General features: G+C 49.0%; 1 protein-coding gene across 1 annotated transcript in view; it reads right to left on the minus strand.

The window, feature by feature from the left end:
* LOC144155326 (sodium/hydrogen exchanger 3-like) overlaps positions 1 to 24,594 on the minus strand; it is a 204,604-nt gene extending 180,010 nt beyond the window's left edge. Inside the window, exon 1 of the mRNA XM_077686681.1 lies at positions 23,311 to 24,594. Coding sequence (XP_077542807.1) covers positions 23,311 to 23,656 — 346 coding nt within the window. The 5' untranslated portion in view covers positions 23,657 to 24,594. The remainder of the gene's footprint in view (positions 1 to 23,310) is intronic.
* Positions 24,595 to 25,358: the final 764 nt, after the last annotated feature.

The raw sequence follows: 25,358 nt of genomic DNA on the forward strand, positions 1-25,358 counted from the left end.
ATACTCGTATGCACAAGGGCCCCGGTGAAGGGAAGTCTGTTTGTTGAAATACTGCGCGAGGCTGGGCCTGATAACATTGCGCATGCAGCCTTTGCCTGTTATGTGCATCGGCGGTTAGAAATTAAATTACGCCACTGTGGGGGAGAAACGCTCAACTTTTTTTGTAATCAGGCTGTGTAATCAGCTGAAGGATTCATACTGTTCTTTTCCAGAGCTACGAGGCAGGCTTGAGGCGACGCGCAGTGCAAGGCTATGGACTTCCATGATGTTACAGGTTTTGAGGCTTTGCGGAATTAAACCTGCGACCTCGCATGCAGCAGCCCAAGCCTCTACGCTACTCCAACTGGTGCAGCCAACAAAAACTTCAAAAAGGAAAAGAAGAAGCATACAGATGAAGTTCAAGAGAAAGCGGGAGGCTTGCATACATGAAGCAGTGCGGTGAAAGTGGTCTTGTGTGTGACATGGGAATAACATTCTCAACTGCTAAGTTTGGCTAATAAATCTCTCTACTAAATGACCTGTATACAAACGCAATTACTAATGCAAATCGTGAGACACGACCAGAGGAAACTTCTTTCCCGAGGTTGTCACGGTAGATTTCCCTGCGCTCTGGCGCGTTTCCCCCCCCCCCCCCCCCCACATCATTGTAGCCATGCAGTTGTCATCGCAGATGTTCATTCCTGCTGCATGGGAGGCGCCTCAGTGGTGTAAACGCCTCGTCGCATGCGGCAGGTCCATGACCAGCCGCGATCGAGAGTACACATGTCTCCGCAGCTCGCGTCCCCATTGAGCTTGCGCAAGGCGAGGGAGTCGCGAGTCGGCGTAGTGTGATTAACAGCTCCATTTCTGCATGCATGTCGGTGCGATCGCGGATTCTCGGCAGTGTGGTTCACGCGCGATTAGCCGAGAACAATGGCTGTCACGCTTCCTCGTGCGTATAAAGGCGCTGTATGCGCGTCCCCGTAATGGGGCGCCAAACTTAGAACGCGTTGTATACGCATGATCACGGCAAATACACGCCGCACCTGTAGCGAGAATCGCATCTGCATGCTCTCGGAACGCACCGGAGCTGTCTCAGTTGCAAATGAACCCGCCTGGCGGAAGGCTGGAGCAGATCGACGGGGACGAAAGTTAGCACTGTGCGAACTGAGAGCAATTTCTTCGCCCAATTCAAAGGGGAAGAGGAATACGAGGCACTCGGATAAGTGGCGCAAACTGCACTGCCACCCCAGCTTGCCCGATGAATAAGACATGAAGAGCCAAGAAACGACGGCGACGACCAGGCGGGGCGCTGGCGGCCGGACTGCTGTCCTGTGATTTGTAAAGTTTAGCGCGCGGCGTCTCTGGGCAGCAAACGGTTGGCGTCTTTGAAGGAGGAAGCATGTCAGCTGCCATGTTTCGGAACGCGGTTCCGCGCCTCTTTCCCCGGTGGTATTTTACGTTTCTTTGTTAAACGTAGCATTCAACACAGCGCACACGCTCAAAAAAAGATTAGTGTGGAATTAAGCACGCATTTTGTACTTCTGATAAATGAAAATAGGGCGATAAGTACTAGGACTTCCGTTGCGGCTCTTTAGATGCTTCGTCGATACTGCATAGATTTTATTATATCATGAAATTTATAACACCCGGGCGAGCAGATAACTGGCAACCCCTGAAAACTTTAGAAATGAGCCAGCTAGCGATTCTGGAAATAAGAACTAGCCGCACTAGTATTTTTTAATGTTGAATTATAGCTCCATATAAGTGCCATAGTTATCGTTAACCTTCCAGCGATTCCGGTCTCTCTTCCCCTCTTCCTCCCTCCCTCTCTCTTTAAGGCAGCACGCTCCACGAACAAGGGGGTGCACCAGATAGCTGTCCTTAACGAATCGACGTTAGTCACCTGCTGAAGACAAACTCTATGAGAAAAAGTAGTGGAGCGTTTGGTCAAATCTTGATCGTCCGCCAAATCGCAAGACAAATATTAATACAGTTAATACGATACAGCTAATCTTAATTCAGCTGATACAGCTTGATACAGCTAATCTTAATACAGTCAATTTGACTTAATCTTAAGTCAAATCTTAATACAGCTAGAAAGCTCGCCATGCAAGGGGAGAGCCTTTTAATATTCCCACCCTCCGGTACTTTATTGATTCCCGGAAGTTATGAAGCCCGCATTGATCGCCCGCCACTTCGCACCGCTGACGCATACCAAAAGAGGAGGCGAGCTGGGACAAAAAAAAATAAATAAAAATAAAAACAGCTTAAGTTCCCTGCGGTGCATGCTGGGAACACCTTCCGTCCAGCAGCCAAGATAAATTTTACTAAAGTACAATCGATGTATGCGCTGTTTTCAGCTCCTTCTCTCGTTCTTTCTTTACCGATTGTGTTTCCGCTATTCGAAAAAGGCGCGCTCAAAGCCACGTCTCCCGGTGCTCCCGTTGTCACTGCGGAGAGAGAAATGCAGAATTGCCCGGAAGAGCAGCGAACCATGGGCGCCCTCTACAAAAACGGTGCGTGCGGTAATTGGTGGACAGTTGAGTATAAACGAGCATGTCTTCGGTCTTTCTTTGTTCTTGCTTCGAAGTATTCTCACATGGTATGAGCAGCCGAACAGTTACCGCGATAATTGCAACCTAAAACGGAAATTGTGTGAAAAGACAGTGAACTGTGTCGGCCACTTCCGCTTTCACTTGGTCTCTTCGATTTTCCATTCTGGGGTAGCCCTCCCTGGATAGCCTCGCGGGAAGTCCAAGGACTCCCCTCGGTCAGACTCAGTGACATGGGAATACATGTACGAAAATGTCATACTGCGTCTCAGGCAGACCAAGGCAATCCGAAACAGCAACTCGAAGAGTCGTGATGATGCCAAGTTTAACTGCCGGGAACATTACGGCAACGTGACTATAGCAATTTGGCTTCGTAAACTGCAAGATACAGCTAGCGTCTGAAGATATATAAGCAACTTCCTTTTCACGCTATTTATAAAATGTGAAAGACCTTTTTGCGTGACAGGTATGTCTTCGTTAGTGTCCTACCAGCATAAAATATCAGTGGAAACGTCGTTAGAATAAATATGCTCATAAGTGTATTGTACTGATAAATGGGAACCCAATTATAACGATGCCAGCAAGCTTTCCAAAGTGGAAACCATAAAGAGGACCTGAGGACTACGCAGACGTTCGTAATCTTTTGTTTGCTGCCAACTATAATTTGGCTTCGTGCCAATGTGAAACAGAATAGCCACGGCGGCTCAGCAGTAGATAGTGCCTGTACTGAGTACTGAGAACTGAGCGAGGGCGCATTTACGTATTGTTGCAGCTTAATTTTGACGGCACGAAATACGCCTGTCTACTGACGTCCGTTGAAAAACCTCGGGGAGGTCTAACTCAATTCGAGCGTTTTCACTGCGTTGAGATGGTCATGAACCCCACACCTGACGTGTCGACAATCGCACAGACTTCATCCCAGAACACAGAGGCAGGAAGATGTGAGGTAACTAAACTCGCAATCCAACTTTGTTATGCTGACACCCCTGTTTTCGTGCGCCAGCCACACACGTTCACCGAACTCCTCGTTTTGGCGCTCCCGAAGACAAAGGCGCTGTATTTTCAAAGTGCTTTCGGAGACACCGGCCTAGTCCCTCTGCGCACATTTGTTGAAATCACACGAGCTGCGGGAAACAGAGGAATACGCGCCGGTCACCGTTACATCCATGCACATTTTTCTTTAAGCGTACAACATTCTACTGTGCAGCCTACTTGGCCACGTTATTTGCATGCATTATGCAGGTCGCGACACTAGCTCCTCCAACACTCAAAGCTACGAGGCATAGCAGCGGACACTTATCTAAGTAGTGAGCTGCTACGACCAGGTTTTAAGTAGCCGCGATGCGCACGGTCGCGAGGCGACATGCGGGAAGACAATGGCGTTTCAAAATCAAGCAACCGTTTAGGGTATGGCGTAGAGACCCGCCTAATGGGAGCCGCACGGGGATTCAGAGACGTTCTCGGTGTCTTCTTAACACGTCGGCCTTGCTTCCCAAACTCTATACCGGCGTGCTTCTACTGCAAATGCGCACGTGTTGGATCTGGCAGCCAGCCACTCTGGGTTTCTTTATTTGTCTTCCTGGCGTCGAATGCGTGCTCGGGGCCGCGACAATGAAACGCGCCGAAGAAAGATGAGCAGCACTATCCAGCGTAGGCGCGACGTGAACGTGCGTGTACTTCATAACGAGCCCTAAAACACTCGTCAGTGGCGGACGGGTTAGCTCTAAAGCTGAGTACAGCGCCAAGGTTCGTTGGATGATCTTACTTTCCCTCCTGATGCGAAACTACGAGCTTTTGGTAAACGCGACGCTAAATTTCTGCACGACGCCTCATTCCTTTCGTAATTGCGCCCTGCAGCAACTGTGCGCGCTCGCGCTCACCGCCACTGGCAGTAAATAAACGTGTTACATGAGCGCGCACATCTAGGCAGATGGAACGAAACTAGATAAACTCGGCATAATATACCCATCCTGTTTATTGCTTTAGGGCTATGCGCATAAAGTGTCGAAATAGGGGTAGGTACATAAAATGTCCAGGATTCAGGACTGGGCCTCAATTCAGTGCAATAGGCTCCAAACGCATCTTAGAAGAACAGTGTGCAGCGACATTTTTGTGGGGTACAACACGAAAGAGGACACGAGGGACAACACGAGAGGGGCAACATGAACTGTTAGCGATATCTACCTATAACTACCACCAAAAAACTCGAGATTGCATGCACCGACGTTTGGCAAGTGAGTTTGCTATGGGTATCACATCACAGCTTTTCGCCAGTGGATACCGGTAGATATCACTTGCAGATGCCCCATTGTAGAAGGTCACGTGTTGACCTTCATACACATTTGCACTGTATTTCTAGGCAAGTGTACCCAAAGCAGGTGTTAAATAATAATATGTCAATAGAGAGTTTTAGCAGTCCGTCTGTTTCGTTTGTTACGTTGTTACCGGGTTTACCGGGACCCGTCTTCGCCTGCGCGCGCGGAAGGGCGAGGAGGAAGGGCGAGGAGGCGCGGACATGGCGAAGCAGGGCCGCGGAACTAATCCCCCTACTGCGATGAATGCCCAAGTGCCCAGACGGGTCCCGGTCAACACGCTAACTACGTACACGACGGAACAGATGAACTGCTAAAACTCTATTATCCGCCTGCCACTAGGTATACACGGATCCCCGACCGTGGCTTCGGCGTGAAGCGTATGATTGTTTTTTTTTTTTTCGGTGAGTACCCTTTCAGGTGACGTCTATGGTTGCTCAGCACTCGTTCCTTCAAGATCGCAGCCCCCTTCATTGGCAGTCCATGGTTGCTTTCATGAGTTAGCCTCGCTTCCCAGGAGAACAGAGTAACAGCGCACTAAACACCTACCTAATTAATCGTACTAACATAATCATTCCCGAGATGACGCGTGTGATGACCTCCTCACACACAACCCTTCTGTTGACAGACGGCGATGCACAGCGCTGCCTTGGTACCACACGACATATCGAAAGGCTACGAAATGGCGCGGCCAACAGTCCGGAGGTAAAGAACAAAAAAGACCTGGTAGCAACGCTACCACAACCTACAACAACAAAAACACCCGGCCCCAAAAATGAAGCGCGTATCCAGGGGAGGGGGAGGGGAGTCTGTTTGCAGAATTGAACCCCTCGCCTAAGCCCCTCTATTCACGCCCATATACAACTGCCGCTGAACTGAAATCTGCTCTTCAACAGAACCTTTGTTGGTCCCGTCATCACGATGTCGACCGCTCGTCAAAAGTCGCAAGGTCCACTTGCTCTGACAGCTGTGCGGCACCGCAGCTATACGTTGCCATACTTGCCATGAAGGGGGTTTGGGGGGGCATGGCAACAGCTCGCACATCGATTTGCCCTGTGGTCGCTAGATTTAATGTTCGCCTCACGCGAGGGGGCTTTTGGAAGTGAAGGGTACGGAAGGCTGGATACTAAAATGAAGAATTTATACCGGCCCCGGCTCGGACTGGGGAAAGCCTTGCTGTAAACGGGGCGCAAATTTAACTTGAAATCCGGCTCGCCCGATTAGCTCGGAATCAAGCACGGGTCTGTCTCTCTAGCTTGCGCATGTGACAACTTTCCGGCAGTGTATACGACATTTCAGGGTACGGTAACAAACCCCGTGTGGTGTAAAAGTGCTGCTTCGGTGCGTAATCCAAGTTTATCAGTCCCTTCCATTAAAGGTTCAAAATACCGAACGCAATGTGTAAGAGAAACACAAGCCAAAAAGTTGCTGAAAACACAGCCCTTGGAAAACCGATACGAGGTTAGCATAACTGTTTAGACTTAGTTCAGGGTTAGTGTTTATTATGTAAAATATCAATCACAAATGTGAGATTAACGTGTTAATTTGTGTTCTCGCACTTCGGACTCGCCTGTTCGTTCAATCCAAGTTTCCTGAGCGGGAACGAGTGACTGGAGACCGGCTTAAGTAAAAGAGCTTTCTGGGTTATCCGCTTAAATCCGAAGATTTCCAGTCCATGTGGCTCATTTGGATCGTTCATTACCTGAATTTGCAACTGTTTGTTCGAGAGGCTGGCTTTATTCGTTTTTTTTTATGTCTCGCTAGCTCCACACATGATATCATGTATGCGTGAATTGAGTACACTTCATGTGTAATTGATCTGAAACGACAATGGTTTATCCAAGAGGCTCGCTTTCTCGATATCCAGACGGGATATCACAGTGCGTGAATTGAGTGCATTTGATGTGTGATTGATCTAAGACGACAATAGAATAGGCGAGGTCCGATGTGCGTGTTTGTTCGCGCCCGACTTAAGCCCGAGCCCGTGCTTTCAATCACGGCCCTGCCGATGCCCGTCACGCCAGCGTTTCACCAGTAAGGCCCACCCAAAACCATGGCCACAAGTAATGAGACAGCAGAAACCGCATGTTCTGGATATGTTTTGGGGTATATTTTAGCACCCGTAACAGTGCCGTTGTGTTGCGACCCAAGTTGTACCGAAACGCTCCATTTCTAAAGATAATGCGTATTTATTTCACCATTCTTAGTGAATTGTGCCTCTGCAATGGCAGCGCATAGAAAAAAAAAATTATAATTCCCATTTGGCTTCAATAAAAGTTTATTCCTCCTCCTCCCATTCCGAAGGAGAGAGTACAACATGACGGCAGGTGAATACTACAGGCGTCTTCCCCTCACACCATGAGGCCTTTGTGGGAAAGACCAACCCAATATCCGGCAGCTCATCTTGGACTTCCAGCACATCCTGGAGGAGAGACAGCGCCAGAACCCGCCCCAGTCACCACCTTCCGTGATTTGACTATGCCGCAAGGCGATGCCAAATCTGCCCTGTCAACATTGCGGATATTTGCGCACAAGCTGTGATTATTACCCATGTACGGGGCGGAAGACCCGGACTCGCCACCGGATCCGCTGGTCTGCCCTTTCTTTCCCCCTCCCACCACATTTACCGCGACACGAGTTGATTCACTCTTTTTGCGAGTATATTCATAGCGTTGTGGTCCTGTCCACGCACCGCTAACAGCGAGAACTGATTCGGAGACTTCCGCTACGTCTCCGTACGAAAAGAAGAATAACGATAGGAACGAACGACGAAAAAATAGATATATAGATACATCGGTTTAAATAACTCCAGCCCTCCAGTTCGCACTAGGGGACTAGCGAGCGGATGTTTCGGTGTCAAAACAGCCCCCCCCCCCCCCCTCCCCCCTTAACCCTTCCTTCCTTGGGCCGATATTTCGCCCATACTATTTAATACTTCATCAATATATTAAACTGTAAAAACGAAAATAACATATTGTTTGGGCACAGGGTTCTTCTTTATTTAAAGCGAAGCTTTAGTGTTCTCACTGACGGCGTCTTAACGCGAAAACGCCCTGCTGGAAAGCCAACTTTCTCTGACGACGATGATAAATGGATGAAGCGAAAGAAAAAAAAAAAACCCTTCATTGGTCGGAACCGAACCTGGGTCCCTCGCGTTATGAAGCTGGCGTCTATCCGATTGCTCGATTTCTATTTTTTTTTCTTTAATACCTTTTACACAAACAATACAAGTCACGGATAAACTTTGGCTGACGGAAGGACTTAAAGTAAACATAAAATGTACACAGCTCTTCCAAAATATGTAGCCATTCAGGTTCGGGGTCTGTAGCTATTGCTCCATTTAAACATGGTCCAAACTCAGACTACAACCAAAGAACCCGTCACGAGAAGGCTTCGCCTTCAACCATCGTCGTCGTTTGACGGAGGGGTCCATGATTTTTTTTTTACCGGCGGCGCATAACACCCCCCTCCCCCCCCCCTTCCCCCCCCCGCCCCACACACACACACACACACAAATTATTTTTAGCTACGCCACCGCCTTGCACACGCACTTGCTTTTCCTTGTTCACAAGAGCGACGTCAGCGACATAGTGCGTAACTTTACGACATACCCCACATTTCTATTAGTACAGCGATGACATTACGTCACCTTTTTCTTCCATGCCAACAATTTTTGCGTTCTGTTTCCAACAAAAGCACACATTTTGCTTTCTTTCGGGCCGTAAAACTAACAACGAGCTTTAAGTGTGTGTCTGTGCGCTACCCGGGCTGTCTAAGCCGAAATATGATCTGCGAACGCCTATGCAGCCTCGCTCTTTATAAACCAAACACGGGAGAAAAAGCTTTCAGGGATTTTTTTTTTATTTATCCCGTTTAGCCTGGCCGCTGGCAAACAGCCAAATCGCCTTCCTCGGGTCTAACTCGACTGGCCACATTAGCGTCGTATTTTGAAACAAAAGCAAACGTCCTGGAGGCTGGTTAGGAAAATGCTTATTGCAAAATGGGGGAACGTGGCTCCGGGTTTGCGTGGAGCCAGCTAACCGATTATTTGCAGCTGGTACAACAGAGAAAAAGAAAACAACGGGGACTCGATCGATCATTACATATATAGATCGCGAGTTCGCGTTTTCCTCGTCGCCAACAACATAGCTGCTGCACTTTTCCTCCGGCCCGCAGTGCACCGGCAATCGTTCTTCGGAGACTGCGGCGCGTATAAGGCCCCGCGGGCCTCGACGTCAGCCTCCTCTCTTATTTCTGCCGTGGCCCCCCTAGCCCGAGTCACGGGTTCCCCAAGGAGGAACCCAGCGTCCTAGGGGAGCAAGGAGTACGCGACGAAGGGCCTCTCAGCGAGACGAGGATGTCCGCTGCCAGTAGCGCGCGCGCGGCGTACGTAAAGCATTGTGTCAGCGTTACAATCGCTCTTCGTCTTGGGGCAGGCCGCATCTCTTACGTGGCTCGAGCAGCGCGCAGGAAGGAAGCGTCTCTGAGGCGGCCGCCTGATGCGGCCGGGGAGCGGTTAATCAAACGGGTCGCCCGCGTAGCCGCGTGCATCACGGCTGCGTCGTTACAGGACTCCGCACGATGCCCAAACAGCGCAACACAGTTGCGCGGACGCAGGGGGCCGGCTGACGCTTCCTCGAGTGCCGTGACTATGCATGGGGAAGTTGTGAGCGGCACCTTCCTGGCAGCAGACCAAAGTTAGCGCGCCGGCCGGAGGAGAGCTCGGAGAAGGGGCAACCACGACGCGCTTCCGTCAGCTACACGCGCATGCCACGGGCTGCCCGGACCCCGGCGGGGAGGAGAACCGCCGAGAGAGGGGGAAGAGCGCTGCGAGTGCACGCTGGGCCTTCAGGCAGGCCGGCCACTCGGCCACTGAGTGACCGGCAGGATGCTCGTCCCGCGCCTCGACGCATCCGAGGGAGGCCAACGTTTTCCTTCTGCTACTGCTTTCTTCAATCTGCGCTTTCTGAAGCAGCTGTCGCCAACTCGATCAATCTCGCAGCTCATCTGGTAATGCGACCTATCGAGTGACCAAGCGAGGCCCCCGGGGTGATACCGTAGCGCTTATTTTTGTGTCCACCAGTGCACACATGGGGGCCACAAAACGCCGCCTTGGCGGAACAGGTTTCCAGCGTGAAAGCCAGAACCTGTCGTTATGCTTCACGGCGTTTACCCGGGGTGCGTTGGTTACTATTACTTTTATTTCCAGAGTGAATGCAGCCTACATCAGGCTCGGCACAGCGACAAAAAAGTGAATATATCCCGTTTCTGGAATAGAATAGGTGTTTGTAAAACGAGCAAAACAGAAGTAAACGTACTCGCCCTGAGGCCGTAAAAAAGGAAAGCAGTGCATTTAAGTACCTGAAAGTATCTACATTCGTCCCAGAACGACAAAGGAAGTGTTGGGCCGAACTCAATTCCGAAAGTGAGAGGCGGGCATAAACGTAACCGCGAGCAGTACAAAACCGGCTGAGGTTGTAGGAAAGCCCCAAAACACCACACGCACCGTGGGGAGTCACGCAGTGAGCGCAGTGCGCGCAGAAACAAGGAAAACGAGGTACGTGCAAATGACACCCATCGGAGAAGCATAGCCTAAGAGCAGCCGCCATGGGACTAAATCCACTGGCATCCGCAAAAACACAAAATCAGAAAAAGCTATAAATATACACTCGTACCGACAGGATAGGCACGATTGGGTTATCCGATGCGACACTTGGCGGGTCGTCCTCGTTACCTCACAATTTGGCACCATGCGACGAAAGGAGAGAGGAAAAGCGCCTTTTCCTGGGAGTCTACCATCGCTGCCTTGTATGCGTCTTACCCCCAATTCATTGCGCACGCCCAAGCAGCAGAGCTCTTGTTAGCACACCAGCGATCGCGCAAATTTACCGGCGTGTATCATTGTAAAGACAATTTTGAAAGTACAAGGCGCCTTCAGTGCGTATTGGATAAGCCAATAAAAGAATAGCATTCAACCTTTATTTAGAAAACAGAAGCCACCTGTTTAAGCGGGAGCGCTGAAGCACATTTTGTTCGACCCGCCTGGCCGCGCATTCAGGCTGAGACGCGTCATTCAGGCTTTCATGGTCAAATGGAAGGTGGTTACCATACAAAGTATTTTTTCTATGTAAAAATTACGGCATTCATTACCAGCGCATCTAAGTTATTATAATCTACCATTCATTATTACCAGCCTTTACCTACTCCAGCATTCGACATTTCATTATTATAGCCTTTGCTATAATAATGAAATGTCGAATGCACTGTGGCAGTACACAATGCAAGCATGATGTTCTCGCATTGCGTGATGTCGCAGCGTAGATCACTCCCTTTCTGGACTAAATTGCATATCACGCATCGCTATTTTCCAGATTTGCCCTGTTGGAAGCAGCGATTGGTAATCCCCGTGAAAAAAAAGACGCGCGAGATTTTTGCTGTGTGTCAAGATAGATGCAGAGGCAGTATATCTGCTGACATGCGTGCCCTATTCATTGCAGCACTGACAAACTTCGTTACTGCAGAGCAGTTATTGCACGAGGAATATTCGCAGATGCTGAAAAAGCAGTATAAACGCTGCAATATAGAAAATGATAGACTGGAAATGGCTTTTACTGCCAGTTATACTATAATCTACTTTATTCTTTATTCATTAATTTGTTGGCAAATATTTATTGATATGCTTTCAATCGTCGCTTCATGTATTAGAAGAACTACTGGCTAGTTGTGAATCGATATCCAATTATTACCTTTAATTCCCAGGGCAGTAAATTCACAGAAGGGATCAGCGTTATCAAAACAGATAAGTAGGAATGCATGACTGTTATACTTAGCGTAAGCGTAGTTTCCCGAAATTACATCCTTGGAGAATTCTTCGCGACAACGACAAAAAGTCAGTCCAAAGAGTAAGTTGCACATGGGAATAAACTTGAATACAGGAACTCAAAGAAGGTAATGATTTGTCTAGGTAGGGGTTTCATTGTGAAATTGGCAAGGCCCATCTTGAAATAACATTTGACGTAAACCCTAACTGAGGGTTATGTACGCTGCGCGCGTCAGAGATTTTGTTTTTCTTGGAGCACTGACTTTGTTCCTTCGAAGCACAAACATATAAATGCAAACAGGCGACACTTAGTCGGCCCGTACTGTTATTGGGAGCATGACCTTCGGCAACGGAAAGCCTACGCGAACGACGCCCTGCGCTGAAGTGTGCCCGCCCCTTCGCTTCCCAGGGTTTCTTCCCCACGTGCACAACGTACTAGGGGAGAAGCCGACATCAGGGCACGACACGCAAGGGGAAGCCATCGTCCCGTTAGCTTATTACGCTTCGCAATTTCCGAACGTGTGCAGTTAGTGCGTATTTAAACACAGAAAGGAATCACGGACTAGTCAAATAACTCATCTGTCAGGCGCAAAATGCATTTAATCTGAAGGCTGGACTTAATAATATTAGAAATCGTTTCTCCACACATCAACTCAACTTGTAACTACGGCATATTTTTATAGTGTACCGATATTATCCGGTAAGACATCGTTAATTTGAGTCCACCATTCAAAAGAAAATAGGCCAGATTTATGAAGCTCACATACCAAGAGTTAACAGGAACAGTTTCCAGTGGCTACGAAGTCCGCAATGATTGAGACGCAAATTGATCAGTTGTTGCTGCACGCCCTTAGAGAGCGGTGGCTGGGTTTTCGGGAGCGCAAGATTCCTTTAAACCCGTTGGATACTTAACGAGCCGTTCGGGAGTTTAAAGAATGGGGCCCGGTGCCCGTTCAAAGACGCGCCGTGGCCAACGGAAGACGCCACTTTTGTTTGCCACTTGTCTGCTTCCCTGAACATTACCTTTTTTTCCCTTTCGAAAGCAAAAGCTCACTAACAAATAAATTTAAAACTTTTCTGCGGACTTCCATCTCATCATAATACAGTGCCCCGTTTGAATATTATAGATGGTTGTGCATTGAGATGTACTATAGGAGGGAAAGAATAAAGCAAAGCAGTTAAAAGCGATGTCATCGAAATAAAAGGCCGCTGTCGAATAATCGCAAGGTTAGAGCCAGATTCTGAAATACAAACACGTAGGAACGCCCAGTGTGACATTTGAACAACGAAAAATATCAGGATCTCGTAAAACAGTAACTAGCCAAGCTTCTTGCTAATATCTCGTTTCTTCTCCCGTTTCGCTCCGCTTTCACCAGAGGCTCCACGCACTGCACATACGGGTAACAACGAGCCCGGGATAGCAAAGTTTCGCTGAACGCACGCGTAACACCCGTCGTCGTCTGTAATCAGACACCAAGCATAAATGTATTCGAGCATTTCATAAAAAATTGGTACCGAGAGTTGAGGCGAAGAATGGGGGCAAGACGGGCAATCGGTTGTCAGGAGGCAAACGAGCCGCTCCATTACCTCGCAACGCTGACAAGCACTGTTTCCAAACAAATCGTTTTATTGACCTACAGTACACGCGTTGACGTGCCCGGATTGCAAGGGCCGCGATAAGTGTCAATCGATGGTGACCAAAAAAAGCTCACTGCACACCTATCATCGATCCCTTCTGGAGTGCCTTACCGCCTGTGCGCCCGTTACGTCTACACGCCAGTCGATGCAAAGGTAGTTGTGAGATTGGAAAGTATGATATATCCGATTATACTCAGAGTTCGTCAGCCTGTCTTCAAAGAGCAGGCACCTGAAAGAAATTAGTGCGCTGCTTACTGAAGACAAACAGCTTCGAACATGTTGCTCGGAAATTGTGCTCACTGCGTTGACTAGCGTTATTAATATGCGGCAACACTTCGCTTAAAATAAAGTCGATAAATTTCATTGTAATATGAAAAGTAATAGCCAAGGATTCAACCAGTTTTCATTGTGTTCCTGGGGTTGACTCGGCTAATGCAGAGGCGCAATAAAATTTGCATGCAAAACTACACACCTTAGGAAAATGCGCAAGATAAAACTAGAACCAGCAGAAAAAAACACAGATGGAATAATTTTTCACTTAAACAAAGTAATGAATTACACACAACATCATTCCCATGGTTACGAAAAAGGAGGCACTTCAGGAAAGGTGGTAAGCGTATACAAACCGAAGGTCTTGTTAATGCTCCTCGTAAGGCGTCTTGCTTTTCATTTACTTTACGAGGGTACTCTAAGTGTCAGCCACTGCTTTACAAAGCTTCTTTTTTTATTTCCGTTACGAGAGTTGGAAAACAATATAGGTACTTTATAGAATTTTTTGTGAGCTTGTGACCCGGAAGTTGGATTGCTGCAGTTGAGAATTTTACTCAAAACGTCTCGTCCCTTGGCAGCAGCTAAACGTGCCAGGCGTTCCTAAGCCCGGGTAGAAGATAGAGCATGGGGAATAAAATAAAATTAAAGTAGAATTAAACACGCAGCTCAGCAGCTAGGAACTTAGGCTTGCAAACACAGAGCGAAAAGCGATAACAAAAGAAATTAGAGATGCGCTTGTAAGGTTTCACATCGTTTTACGTGTACAGCTAAGCGACATGCCAACAAAGACTGCTGTGAGAGTGCACATCTAGGGGACGCAACCCTCTGTTTCCAGTGTTTTTTTTTTTTTCACCAAGATTGTCAGTTTGTTTTATTTAGGCACGGTGGGACGAAGCGCACTTTGTGGCCCACTCTAGAGCGAGAAACCGGAGCTGGTAGCAGCACTGTGGCCACATTGTTCGGGGGAAAGCCGCGATGTTTGTTCGCCGGAGAACACCTCTTTATGGCGGCCTCTTTGTGGAAGCATCGTACATAGAAGCTCGCTCGTGCGCGCAGACGGAGGGAGAGCAAACATCGTAAAGGCTCACGTGCAGCTCCCGACGGAACCGTGGAAAGACACCAGGAAGGGAAAGCGGCCGAAAACAAAACGCCGCAATGTAATCACGCAGGAGGGTGCGCAAGGCAAATATGCACGCCGAGTTGGATGAGCGAAAGCCGCACAGGAAGGCGACTCCGTATATCACGACACTCGGCTTGAAGCGCGTGCACGAAAACGCGCATACGGTCGGCAACGAATGGAGAGCAACCACGAAAAATGGAACCTGAGCATAAACTCTCGAGATATTGGAATGCCACGGTGCCGGTGCATTTACGAGCGCGCCCCGTGGTAAGAAATGAGCCGTGCCTGCATTTGACATTTGCAAAACGAAGTGCGTTTCATCTGTCGCCCGCTGCAGCGCAGCTCCGTGGTTGTGGATGCTCGTAGCCTTGCCACGACACCAGGGTAAGTATGATCGCCGGTAAAATCCATGTTATCATGACAGTCAACAGGCGGGCACCCAGTGTACTGAAGCAAGTTCTTACTTACACGCGTGCAGCACGAGACTTTACGTCTACTTCTCTTTGGTAGCCGTGTTGCTTTTGTTGCTGTCAAGATGCATAATTAGTTCTTCAATTTTGCAATAGAAAAAAAAAAAAAGCCACCGGCTCTCACTCGCTTAGGTACATGCCGCCACCGAGACAAGAGAATACACCATAGTACTCGCATAGTTTGGCTCGAGTTCACTGCATGCGCTGCACCTAGAGGAAGTCATGTGGCCTTATCAATGAACTTCCTAAGGCGTATTTTCTTTCACTTCGATCATTCCAGGAAAAAAGAAAAGAAAACATATTTCTTATCGAGCATGCCTCCCCAGGCCGCTTAAAGTTGAGCTTTCCAAGCATCCCCATATTTTCGCTTAGCATGCGCGTATCATTGCCAACTTCCTCAGTGTGTTCTATTTTCTATTTCATGCTCTAAGATAGCAGGCGTCGTTTGCCAGCATCGCGGCGAACTCATCGCTGCGGCAAGATGCACTGCTACTGCGTGCCGAGCAATCTGGGACGTGTAACGAAACGGGGGCTCGCGACTTGCCATCGCGCCCTTCGGACACACGTGTTCGACCATAGGCAACACAGCCTGAATGAAAGAATATCAAAGGACATCGTTGGACCCAACTTGGTTGCATTATTCTCGAACACACTTTGCTGTTTGTATTTTAAAAAATCCCACTCGGACACACACCCACACACTGATTGATTTTAGGGTTTAACGCGCCGACGCAACGCAGGCGATGAGGCGCGCCGTAGTGGTGGGCTCCGGATTAATTTTGACCACCTGGGGATCTTTAACGTGCGCCGAAATCTCGTACACACGGGCGTTTTTTGGTTTTTGCTTTTGGCCTCCATCAGAAAAGCGGCCGCCGCGGCCGGGAATCACACCCACACACGCATGCACGCACACACAATATATATATATATATATATATATATATATATATATATATATATATATATATATATATATATATATATATATATATATATATATATGTTGTATTTACTCGATTCTAAGCACCCCCTTTTTCCAAAATAGCAATGCCCAAAATAAGACGGGGTGCTTAGATTCGGCACATCTGAAATAACCTACCCCTCCCCGCGCTCACACACACACACACACACACACACACACACACACACACACACACACACACACACACACACACACACACACACACACACACACACTTTTCCCGGCAGTAGATAGATGGCAGGCGCAAGAAAAATTGTTTCATACAGTAGACATTAAAAAATGATTGATTGATGGTAGGGTTTAACGCGCCGACGCAACGCAGGCGATGAGGCGCGCCGTAGTGGAGGGCTCCGGATTAATTTTGACCACCTGGGGATCTTTATCGTGCGCCGAAATCTCGTACACACGGGCGTTTTTGCTTTTCGCCTCCATCAGAAAAGTGGCCGCCGCGGCCGGGAATCGAAGTAAACATTAAAAAAAAGGAGGCACATACATGCAGAGAGCTCACCGCTTAGGTTTGATACTCTGTCACTCTCCCTACCACTTGAGTGTGTAGCACCGCTTGAGCCACTACTCTCAGTATCACAGAGCTGGTTGTCTTCGGTTCCACCAAAAATTTCTTTTAAATGACTCAAGTACAGTTAAGGGCTCAAGAATAGAGCGAGACAACGTTGTGGGTGGCCAAGGCCGTATTAACTCTATGGCCTGTGCAATGTGCGGGCGAAGTAATGTCCTACAGATTGCGAGGGTCGATAAAAAGAAACATGACGCATCTAATGGCCGGAGCCATCAGTCACGTTCTCTTAATGGTTGCGATGCGAGGTCTTTATACCTTTGACCTGTGGATCCGTTCAATTCGCGCAGGCTTTCTCGTTTCGCCTTGCGCAATGATAAGGCGAAAGGTATACCCGACCTCATGGAGTGTCGGAGCAAAGGACAATCAAGAGAACCACTTGTTGCATAGTTTTCGCTCAACGTCGGCCGTGGCGCGCTTTCTGCTCGCCGACACAGCAAAGACACGAACGGGCGTCCAGTGGTGGACAAAACTGAACCATCCGCACTCTTGGGTGGGGATGCTTATCACGTTGGCTTTCTTCGTTCGCTACGGCTGCACTGTCTGTTGGACACCGTGGTATCGAGGTCCATCCGATCGCGCTTCTTATTGCTCTGAGATGACATCACAGTGACGACTATGTGAATTAGCGGGCCTCTTTCATTCTGCGAAACTGTCTACTCTATCGAATCAAAATGAACGCTTTTTGATTTGTTGTGTCGTATACAGTCAATACTACACCACTGCATGCGTGAGTGCAGAAATTGCGCGCCGAATTGCACGCATCGACATGAACATTGCGCCTATTCTGCCATCATTGCCATAGCCGTGGTAATTCAAGGCTTAGTTCTCCCGTTACGTGCAACAACAAAAAAATTGCGTGGTCGCGTCTCCCGACATCATTCAATTAAGCTCCAACGCACAAAATTACGCTACCAAGAGCATCCCTCGCAGACATTTACATACGCAATTTAAAGGCCTTCGTATGGTTAACTGTAAGCCCTTTCTTTTATGAGCGCCTTTCTCATTGCCCAACACTGGCATCTTTATAACGCAGCCATAAAGAAAAATGTCCAGAAGGAGAAACGTCCCCCTCGGTCCGCCCACGTCATCCCGCATCCATCCTATACTTATGGCCTGACCAAGGCTCGGGCACTATCCCGGCCTGCCAACTTTACCTGGCGAAATGGCTGTCATTACAGCCATATAAGATGCATCTTCGTTGTTTAGGGCCCTCGAGGAGTAATCCGCCGCGATAAGTGGCGGAACCGGGAAAAGTCCTCGCGAATCGAAAAGCATGTCTTTTTCTCTATAAAACACCCAGCTTCAGATAACCCCCTATCAGCTGTCTCCATAGTCGAAAACAACATTTTCGGCATAAACTTTTTCTCTCAACAACCGCCGATCATAAAAAGTGGCCACTGCAAGTATGGCAGCGGTTGTAATGGGAAGAGCATTTGACGCGACGACTGCAACCTGCGACAAAAGCTACCACTCCAAGCGGCACGTCACGCGTAACGTGGCCAAGCAGCGGTTTTTTCCGAAGCCTCCGAGAGGCAACGGGTGGCAGGAAGGTGCACGTAGGAAAACTCCTCACAGCGCTCCTCTTTAACAAGGAAGCGAGCAGGAGCAAAGGAGCGCCGCCTATATCGAGGCAAAAAGCACCGCAAGAACAGAAGCGAGGCCTCCCTGTCGTGTTGCTTTTTGTTTGCATAAAAAGAGGAGAGGGGCGTGTAGGAGCCCAATCAGGCCTTATCGCTAGACCGCAATTGTCGCCGCCTGAGCAGTGCAACCGGAGTGGAGAAAGCGGCCACGTCGCCAAGGTTCTGCGCAGGAGCCTGACGGTGGCCGCGCGGCCGTTGCATCCTTGCCCGTTATCGGGAGAAAATAGCACCGTTGAAGAAACACCACCCACGCGTCAGAGCAGCCGCTGCGTCTCATCGGACCCAGCTGCCTCGTTGCATAACCACCCTCCCACGCTCCCAAAGATGCCCTAAACCCATAAAGGCAACCATGGTGGCGCCACTTCGCGGCTCACAGCCACGGTGGCGACACTTGCGCCCGACAACCCGCGGACGCGCCGTGTATACGGATGTGTAACATGGTGTAACGTCGAGCGGTGACTGATGCCGCACATAGCAGGGAGAAAACTGGCGCAGAAGTGGCAGCAGCGCGAAGAAAGGCGTCGATGACACTGGCTGACCTGGAGTAAGATCTTGCGGAAGTCCCTTTGTTTTTACCCTCCTCCAGTTCGGCCATGGCTGAGATGTCACAGACACGCGCTTATGCCAGCTTAGCTTAGCTCACACCGGAGAAAAAGTTGAAAAATGGACTTCTGCAGACTACCGTTCCTGTTGTTCTCCGCTTATAAATTTCTGGCGCTCCTGTACTGTACAAAAAAGGCAATAGGCTGTTTGGAGCTAGTCTTACTCTGCGGCTCGTCCGCCAGCTTAACGAAGCACGAACGTAACTAAGCGTGACGGTGATCAGGCATTCGAAGCATGCCCTCCCAGTGGAACACACGTTGCGCTCAGCCTGCCAGCGGGATGCAATCGCACCAAAACCAATATGTTTATTAGCAACCTGACCTGAAGAGTTTCAGAGTCACGCCTAATTTCGCTACCACTCTTATATTCAGCGGCCTTGGTGTTTGATTTCTCGTGCACCCGAAAACGTTTTCCTAAGCGTATCAGAACGGAGTAAGTGAGACGATGGTTTAGATAAATTTTCCCATAGATGTTGTAAAGTTATCAGCTGGACTGAAAACTCACGTGAGAATATTGTAACTTGGTCACCTAGCTGCATGTTCCTTATCAAATTAAACAAGATCAGGCGCGGAGCGCGGTTAAACAAATAACTCTAGGAAAACTGCTTATTCGAGAAGCTAGGTCTATTGTAAAGTCGTAAGCCCCATGCACATCCGTTGCTGCGGAGGTTGATAGGAGGGAGTAGGTGGCAGTAGAGGAAAATTGTACGAGTGTGTGACGATATCCTCAACAGCGCATTAAATGCTAACGATCTTGTTTGATCTCGATTACGACATGCTCCATTATTGCATCGCGCATTTTTCCTAAGCTTTTACGTAAAATTATCCTTTTTTTTCTTGACTGCCGACTACCTCCCAATATACAGGAAAGGGCTTTAAAATTTTGAAGTTCGGTGCAATGAAAGGCAACGGAGATAAGTGCCAGTTACAATGCTGCTAATAAATGCATCTGTTACGAAAACGTTACCGCCGTGAAGCATACAGCGCCAAACCAGCAAGTATATAGAACATCGTGAGAACTCTTTCCTTGACAAATACAGTAGTAAAGCGCTCGTGATTCTTCTCATCGTTTCAATTAAGGATTGTGTAAAAAAAGGAACCAGCCGGATTCAATTGAAATTAGACATCACTGTTATATCGATTGCAAACGTTCTAACGTACTCAGATAAATGATGGCCTGAATCAAGCAATCCAATCTTCAATGACAGGAAAAACCTAGGACGAGGTCAGGAGTCCTTTTTCCTTGTCATTTCCGATTGTTTCGCCGCCTCTACTTAGCCACGATGCGTGCATTTGGGTGCACATTCTCCTCAGAGCTCACCTAAGTTGCCACGTAATATACGAACTACAAACATTTAGCGAAATGTGTGCATAGCGAAGCCAGGCAGACTGAGGCAAGCAGAACTATTTCGGAGGTTATGTCGGGGTCACCACAAACGCTGCTTCCACGGGAACGAGTAAGCACCGAATGATAAAATCTTGGATTAACTTGCACGTAAAGCACCGACCGTTTCATGGTACAACCACTTGAGCGATCCTTTAGCCATGGCCACCGCCAAAGCAATAATACATGACATAGCATATTGCTGTAGGTATAACCCACTGATTTCTAGAGGAACAACAGTTGTATAAATGCAGTATCCTAAAAAAAATAGTAAGAATATTAAACAAACGCCTGAATTTTTCTGCTTGTTAAGAAAGTAAAATGCGCGTCAGATCTTTCCTCGTGGACCCAGCTTGAGGCACTGTGACGACCGTCATAACTTGCACCCTTAGGGGCCTTGACACAAGGATAAATGCGCTCTGCCTTGCACCAATAGGTTGTGGGTTTTTCTTTTCATGGCGGTGAAAAATGCCGGTGTACAATCGAAGCATGACAGCCGTATAGGGCGTACTGAAGTTTTGCCGCACGTGGAAGGACCATTCCCAAATATCACTGCAAGGCAGGACATTTTATACAGTAACTTCTCTCTCTCTCTCTCTTCTCTCTCTCTCTCTCTCTCTCTCTCTCTCTCTCTCTCTCTCTCTCTCTCTCTCTCTCTCTCTCTCCTCTCTCTCTCTCTCTCTCTCTCTCTCTCTCTCTCTCTCTCTCTCTCTCTCTCTCTCTCTCTCAAAAAGAAAAATTTGCTGCATCGGCTGTGCAACCTTCAACAGGCAAGGGTATAAAAGCCTGAGGAGCAGGAAACAAGAAAGACGAGCACTAAACCGGTATTAGTTACACAAGCGCGTACAGAAGAATTTTTCCGCGTGTTTTACGGCTACAACCGTCAATAGTTTATGGGGGGTAGCTTTGCTCGCGCGCGCGTCCAGCACGAACATTATGCCAGTGATCCGAGAACAGCGACGCCATGTTCTTCCCCATTCTTTTACAGGCCTCGCTTGCTTATATTGTCCTTCTCCGGGAGGAATGAAATAATACACGTGTACTAAAAAAAAAATCCTCTCCCCAACTCATAAGGGTACAGCGGTACAGCAGACCGACATTACTGTCAAAAGCTATGTCTCCGAGACGGCGAGATGGACTTTCTGAGATACACGATCCAGTGAACCTTTTGCAACTACTAATAGGAGGAAGAAAAAAGTTTGACGAATGCATCAACACTGCCCCTATACTCGTTAACTTCTCGCAGGAACCCGATAGGCCGTGCCAGCTGATTTGCCCAGAACCTCGACGATGGCGCACTTCTCTATCCCCGACAGCACTGATTGGGGGCCACGTAAGGTTCGTTCTACGGAAAGGACGAGATCTCAAATACATACGCAAACAGGCTGCAAGTTATAGGCTATCCTTTAATCTAGATTCTTAAGCCCGCCGTGTGCAAGAATGAGAACGGCCCTTGTCTAAACTGTGCTCACGAAACGGCGGCAACTCTGCCTGGTTATCAACCAGTTCTCTTCCATCATTTTAATCAAGTCTCTCTTTTCACCGCCTGTCCCGTTACAACGGTGGACTTGGCTCTTGAGAACCGTATTCAGCGCTGAAAGGGCATACCTACAACTCAATCAACGTCAGAAGGATGGAAATATTGTTAACACAAAAAAAAAACTAAAATAAAAACGGACATATGTGTGCGCACACAGCGCGCGTCTAGTGCATGACAAGCACCCAACAGGCACTCGGCCTCGTTCGAGAAAAATGCGAGTGCCCAAGTAGCGGGAATGGTTAAACGAAACAATCCGCGGTAAAACGCCCCCTGTGCCAGAATAGTGAGACGCTTATGATCAGAGGGGGGCGCTAAAAAATTCGAATGATCACAAACGAAGTCACGAGCACACGAAAAACGGGAATAAAAACACAAAAAAAGCAGGCAGACATAACGCACGTAACAGATTCACAGAGGAAGCTTTACATGCGTCATGCTCTACAAACACCACGGAGGACACTTGTAGTAAAAAAGACACATGGCACACAACTCCGGGAACTCTAAAGAATACGTTTTATCCGGAGCATTCATCGTTACGTCTCGTATTTTTCCGGCCACTTTCTTGTTCTATGTTCTTTGTCTCAGTATACTTTCGGGAAATTTAGTCAGATGAGCAATAACAAATCCATCTACCCTCAGAGCACGAAGCGCACCCTCAGACTACGTATAAGTCGTGCACTTGCTGCGGTTTTTGTTTCTCATGAATATATGAAGACGTGTTTCACCTTGTCTTGATGGAAGCAATTTAAATACACCGCAGCTGGTTTTCCATTTTTCGATGCTTGTTGGAATGAACAATTGTTAGCTGAGGATAAGTTGGCGTATGCTTACCGGAACTGCGAATCAGACAGTTGGCGCAACCACGGCGTGCATTTTATGCGCCAGTCATGCCTCCACGACGGGTGTATAATGGCTGACTCGCTGTCGAGCTTGTGAGAGCTGGGTAACCGAGTCACAGTAAAGAATAGTTGAGCAGTGCTTAAACGTATCGAGAGCATTGAGTAAAGGGGTTATGCTTGACACCCTCTGCAAATCACCGTCTTACCTCGTTAATACGCCAATTAAAATTTATGCTGCTTTTGTAAGTCTACCGCTGCCACCCGAATTGTGTCCTTCTGCTTCTGTCTCGCAAAATTGCAGGATATATCTTGTAAAAACGTCAGTATTAATGGCAAGGACAGCTGGGACGCACATGCAAGCCCTACCGCCCACGGCACATAAAACATTCGAAAACGCCATCCCCGCTGTCGTTACTCGAAGCATTTTTTTTCCTTCGCGCCGCCAGAGTGGACAGCGCCGAGGAGGATGTGCGAGCGCGTGCCACAGTGTCTCAGAATACTCTAGAATCTCGTATTACCTGTCAGCGCGGGAAAAGTAGGTCAGGTGTGTTGTACAGCCGGCAGAGAAAGAAAAGGACGCACCTATTTTGGCGAATCCGCGATGATTATCCACACGATATAATGAACGGTGTGGCGACGTGGTGAAAGTCCACCTTTGCCACCTGGAACCTCTTGGGGGCGCCGTCCCGGCTCCGGCGCCGTGGTGGCCCGGGGAGAGTGCGTGGCCGCCGCCTGCTCCGTGGTGGTGGATGGGCGACACGATCACGTCGTCCGTGCTCGCCGTGTGGTCGTCCGGGTCCGGCGGTACGGCCTCGTGGTGGCCGCGCGACGCGCTGTCCACCACGGGCGCCCGCGCCTCGTCCCCCACGCCATGTCCCCACCAGCAGAAGCGCCCGAAGCACGTCCACAGGGCGACCCGCCGCAACATCGCGACACTGGCTTTCCTTCTTGAATACGCGCTGCCCTGTAAATTATGAGATCGCGACTGCGGCTATCATCTTCGAGGAAAAACACTGCTGGATTAGAGGACCGCGCGTCGCCGGCGGCTGCGGACAGCTGCTGCGACCATCGTCGTGGCCAGACGGCGATGTCGTGGGACTCAAGGACCGCAGCTCGTCGGGTCGTCTGCTCAATTTACGCGCAGCGGAGCCGCCTTTTCCCGCCGCTTTAGGCACGGGCTGGGAAACGGAAGCGGAATGATGGCTCTGTTTCCAAGCTCTCTGCAGCAGTCACTGGAAGATCTCTCGAGACAAGAACGAGATCAATGAAAACAAGAAGCCACTGTTTCTTCCTGTTTCTGTCACGAATGAGAAAGTAGAACAGCGGAGGAAAAGAAATGTTCTTCGCCACCAGGCGGGGCAGGCGCTTCACAAAGTCCAAACTAAAAGCAATGTCGTCTGCTCCCCCGTTTATCTTCGCTTCAGAACTTCGGGGCCGCTTATCGCGCTTGCTCCAGAAAAGTAGACGTCGCCGCCCGAGCGCTCGGGGCGATGCAGCCGGGTGAGAGGAACGGATTCGTTAACTCGTCTCTGTCAGTTTCATCCTCGCATCTCAAAGGGGTAAGCGTGGTCGCATCGCTCCAGCACATCAACCCTTCGCTTACCCGCCGTTCCTTCGCGCCCCGTCAGTGGTGCAATATTCGGCACTTGTCACTTGTCACAACGTCTTGTCGTTCTGGGGGAGCCACTCAAGCGTGTAGACGCAGCACTGTTCACACTGTCGCGCGCGAAGCTCGGAGCCAGATGACCACGCCGACGCAGCTGTCGACGCGCCGGCCACCAAACACAACACGCAAGTCCGCTTCTCCGCAGCAGATCGCGGTGGTCCCTCGCCGACCGACTTCGCGTAGTCTACTGGAGAACTGCAGCCGACCAAGCCGGACGACGACCGCTTTACGCGGTCGAATTCTCTCCACGCCGGCCATTGGCGCGAGGAGGCTCTGACGAAACGCTGACGAGCTTTGACGTCACGTGTCGTATGCGTGCCGGCATTTTCTCCATTGGTTGGAAACCACGCCGCGCGCTCCGGCTGATGCGGAAGCGCGTGGCAAAGAGAAAGGATCTCCGAAGCGCGCACTTCGGTTTGAAAACTCTCTGTGCGGGCGCTGCTGCGTGTCTCTCTCTTTGTGGAACTGTGCCGCTCCTTCCGTTCGTGTTGAGGAGCTAAATAGACAACGGCCACTGGTTCCAGCGGCCGTGAATAGACTCTCGGTCTAGCCTTGGGCCACGTATGAGCACGTATGTTCAGTGGGCACACGCCGTAAATAAAAGACCCTGCATGCCAGTGATCAGGAGCAAAGACCTTGTAATTATATTTTCCAGCGCACACTGAAAACAACCGCACAGGTTTGCTAGTTAAATGCAAGAAGAAAGTCGAATCTTTAAAGCATAAATCGGGCTTTCTGTCGTTTGTTCGAAGTGACGAGGTTAACGCCAATTCGGTAGGTATGTTATCATCATTTATTTGTCGTTTTGCTTTGGCCCCGCGATAGGAAAGCTGGAGGAGTTGCGAGGATACGCGCCTTAAGCTGTCCGTTGAAAGACACGTCTGATTTGATAACTAACACACACGGACTTGGCGGTTTTCTTCTTTTTCATAGTTTTCTGTCCAGCTGCATACGGAGTGAGTGT

This window comes from Haemaphysalis longicornis, unplaced genomic scaffold (assembly GCF_048455015.1).
Source record: "Haemaphysalis longicornis isolate Haplotype H1 unplaced genomic scaffold, Haemaphysalis longicornis Haplotype H1 scaffold_1, whole genome shotgun sequence".
In the NCBI taxonomy this organism is placed as follows: domain Eukaryota; kingdom Metazoa; phylum Arthropoda; class Arachnida; order Ixodida; family Ixodidae; genus Haemaphysalis; species Haemaphysalis longicornis.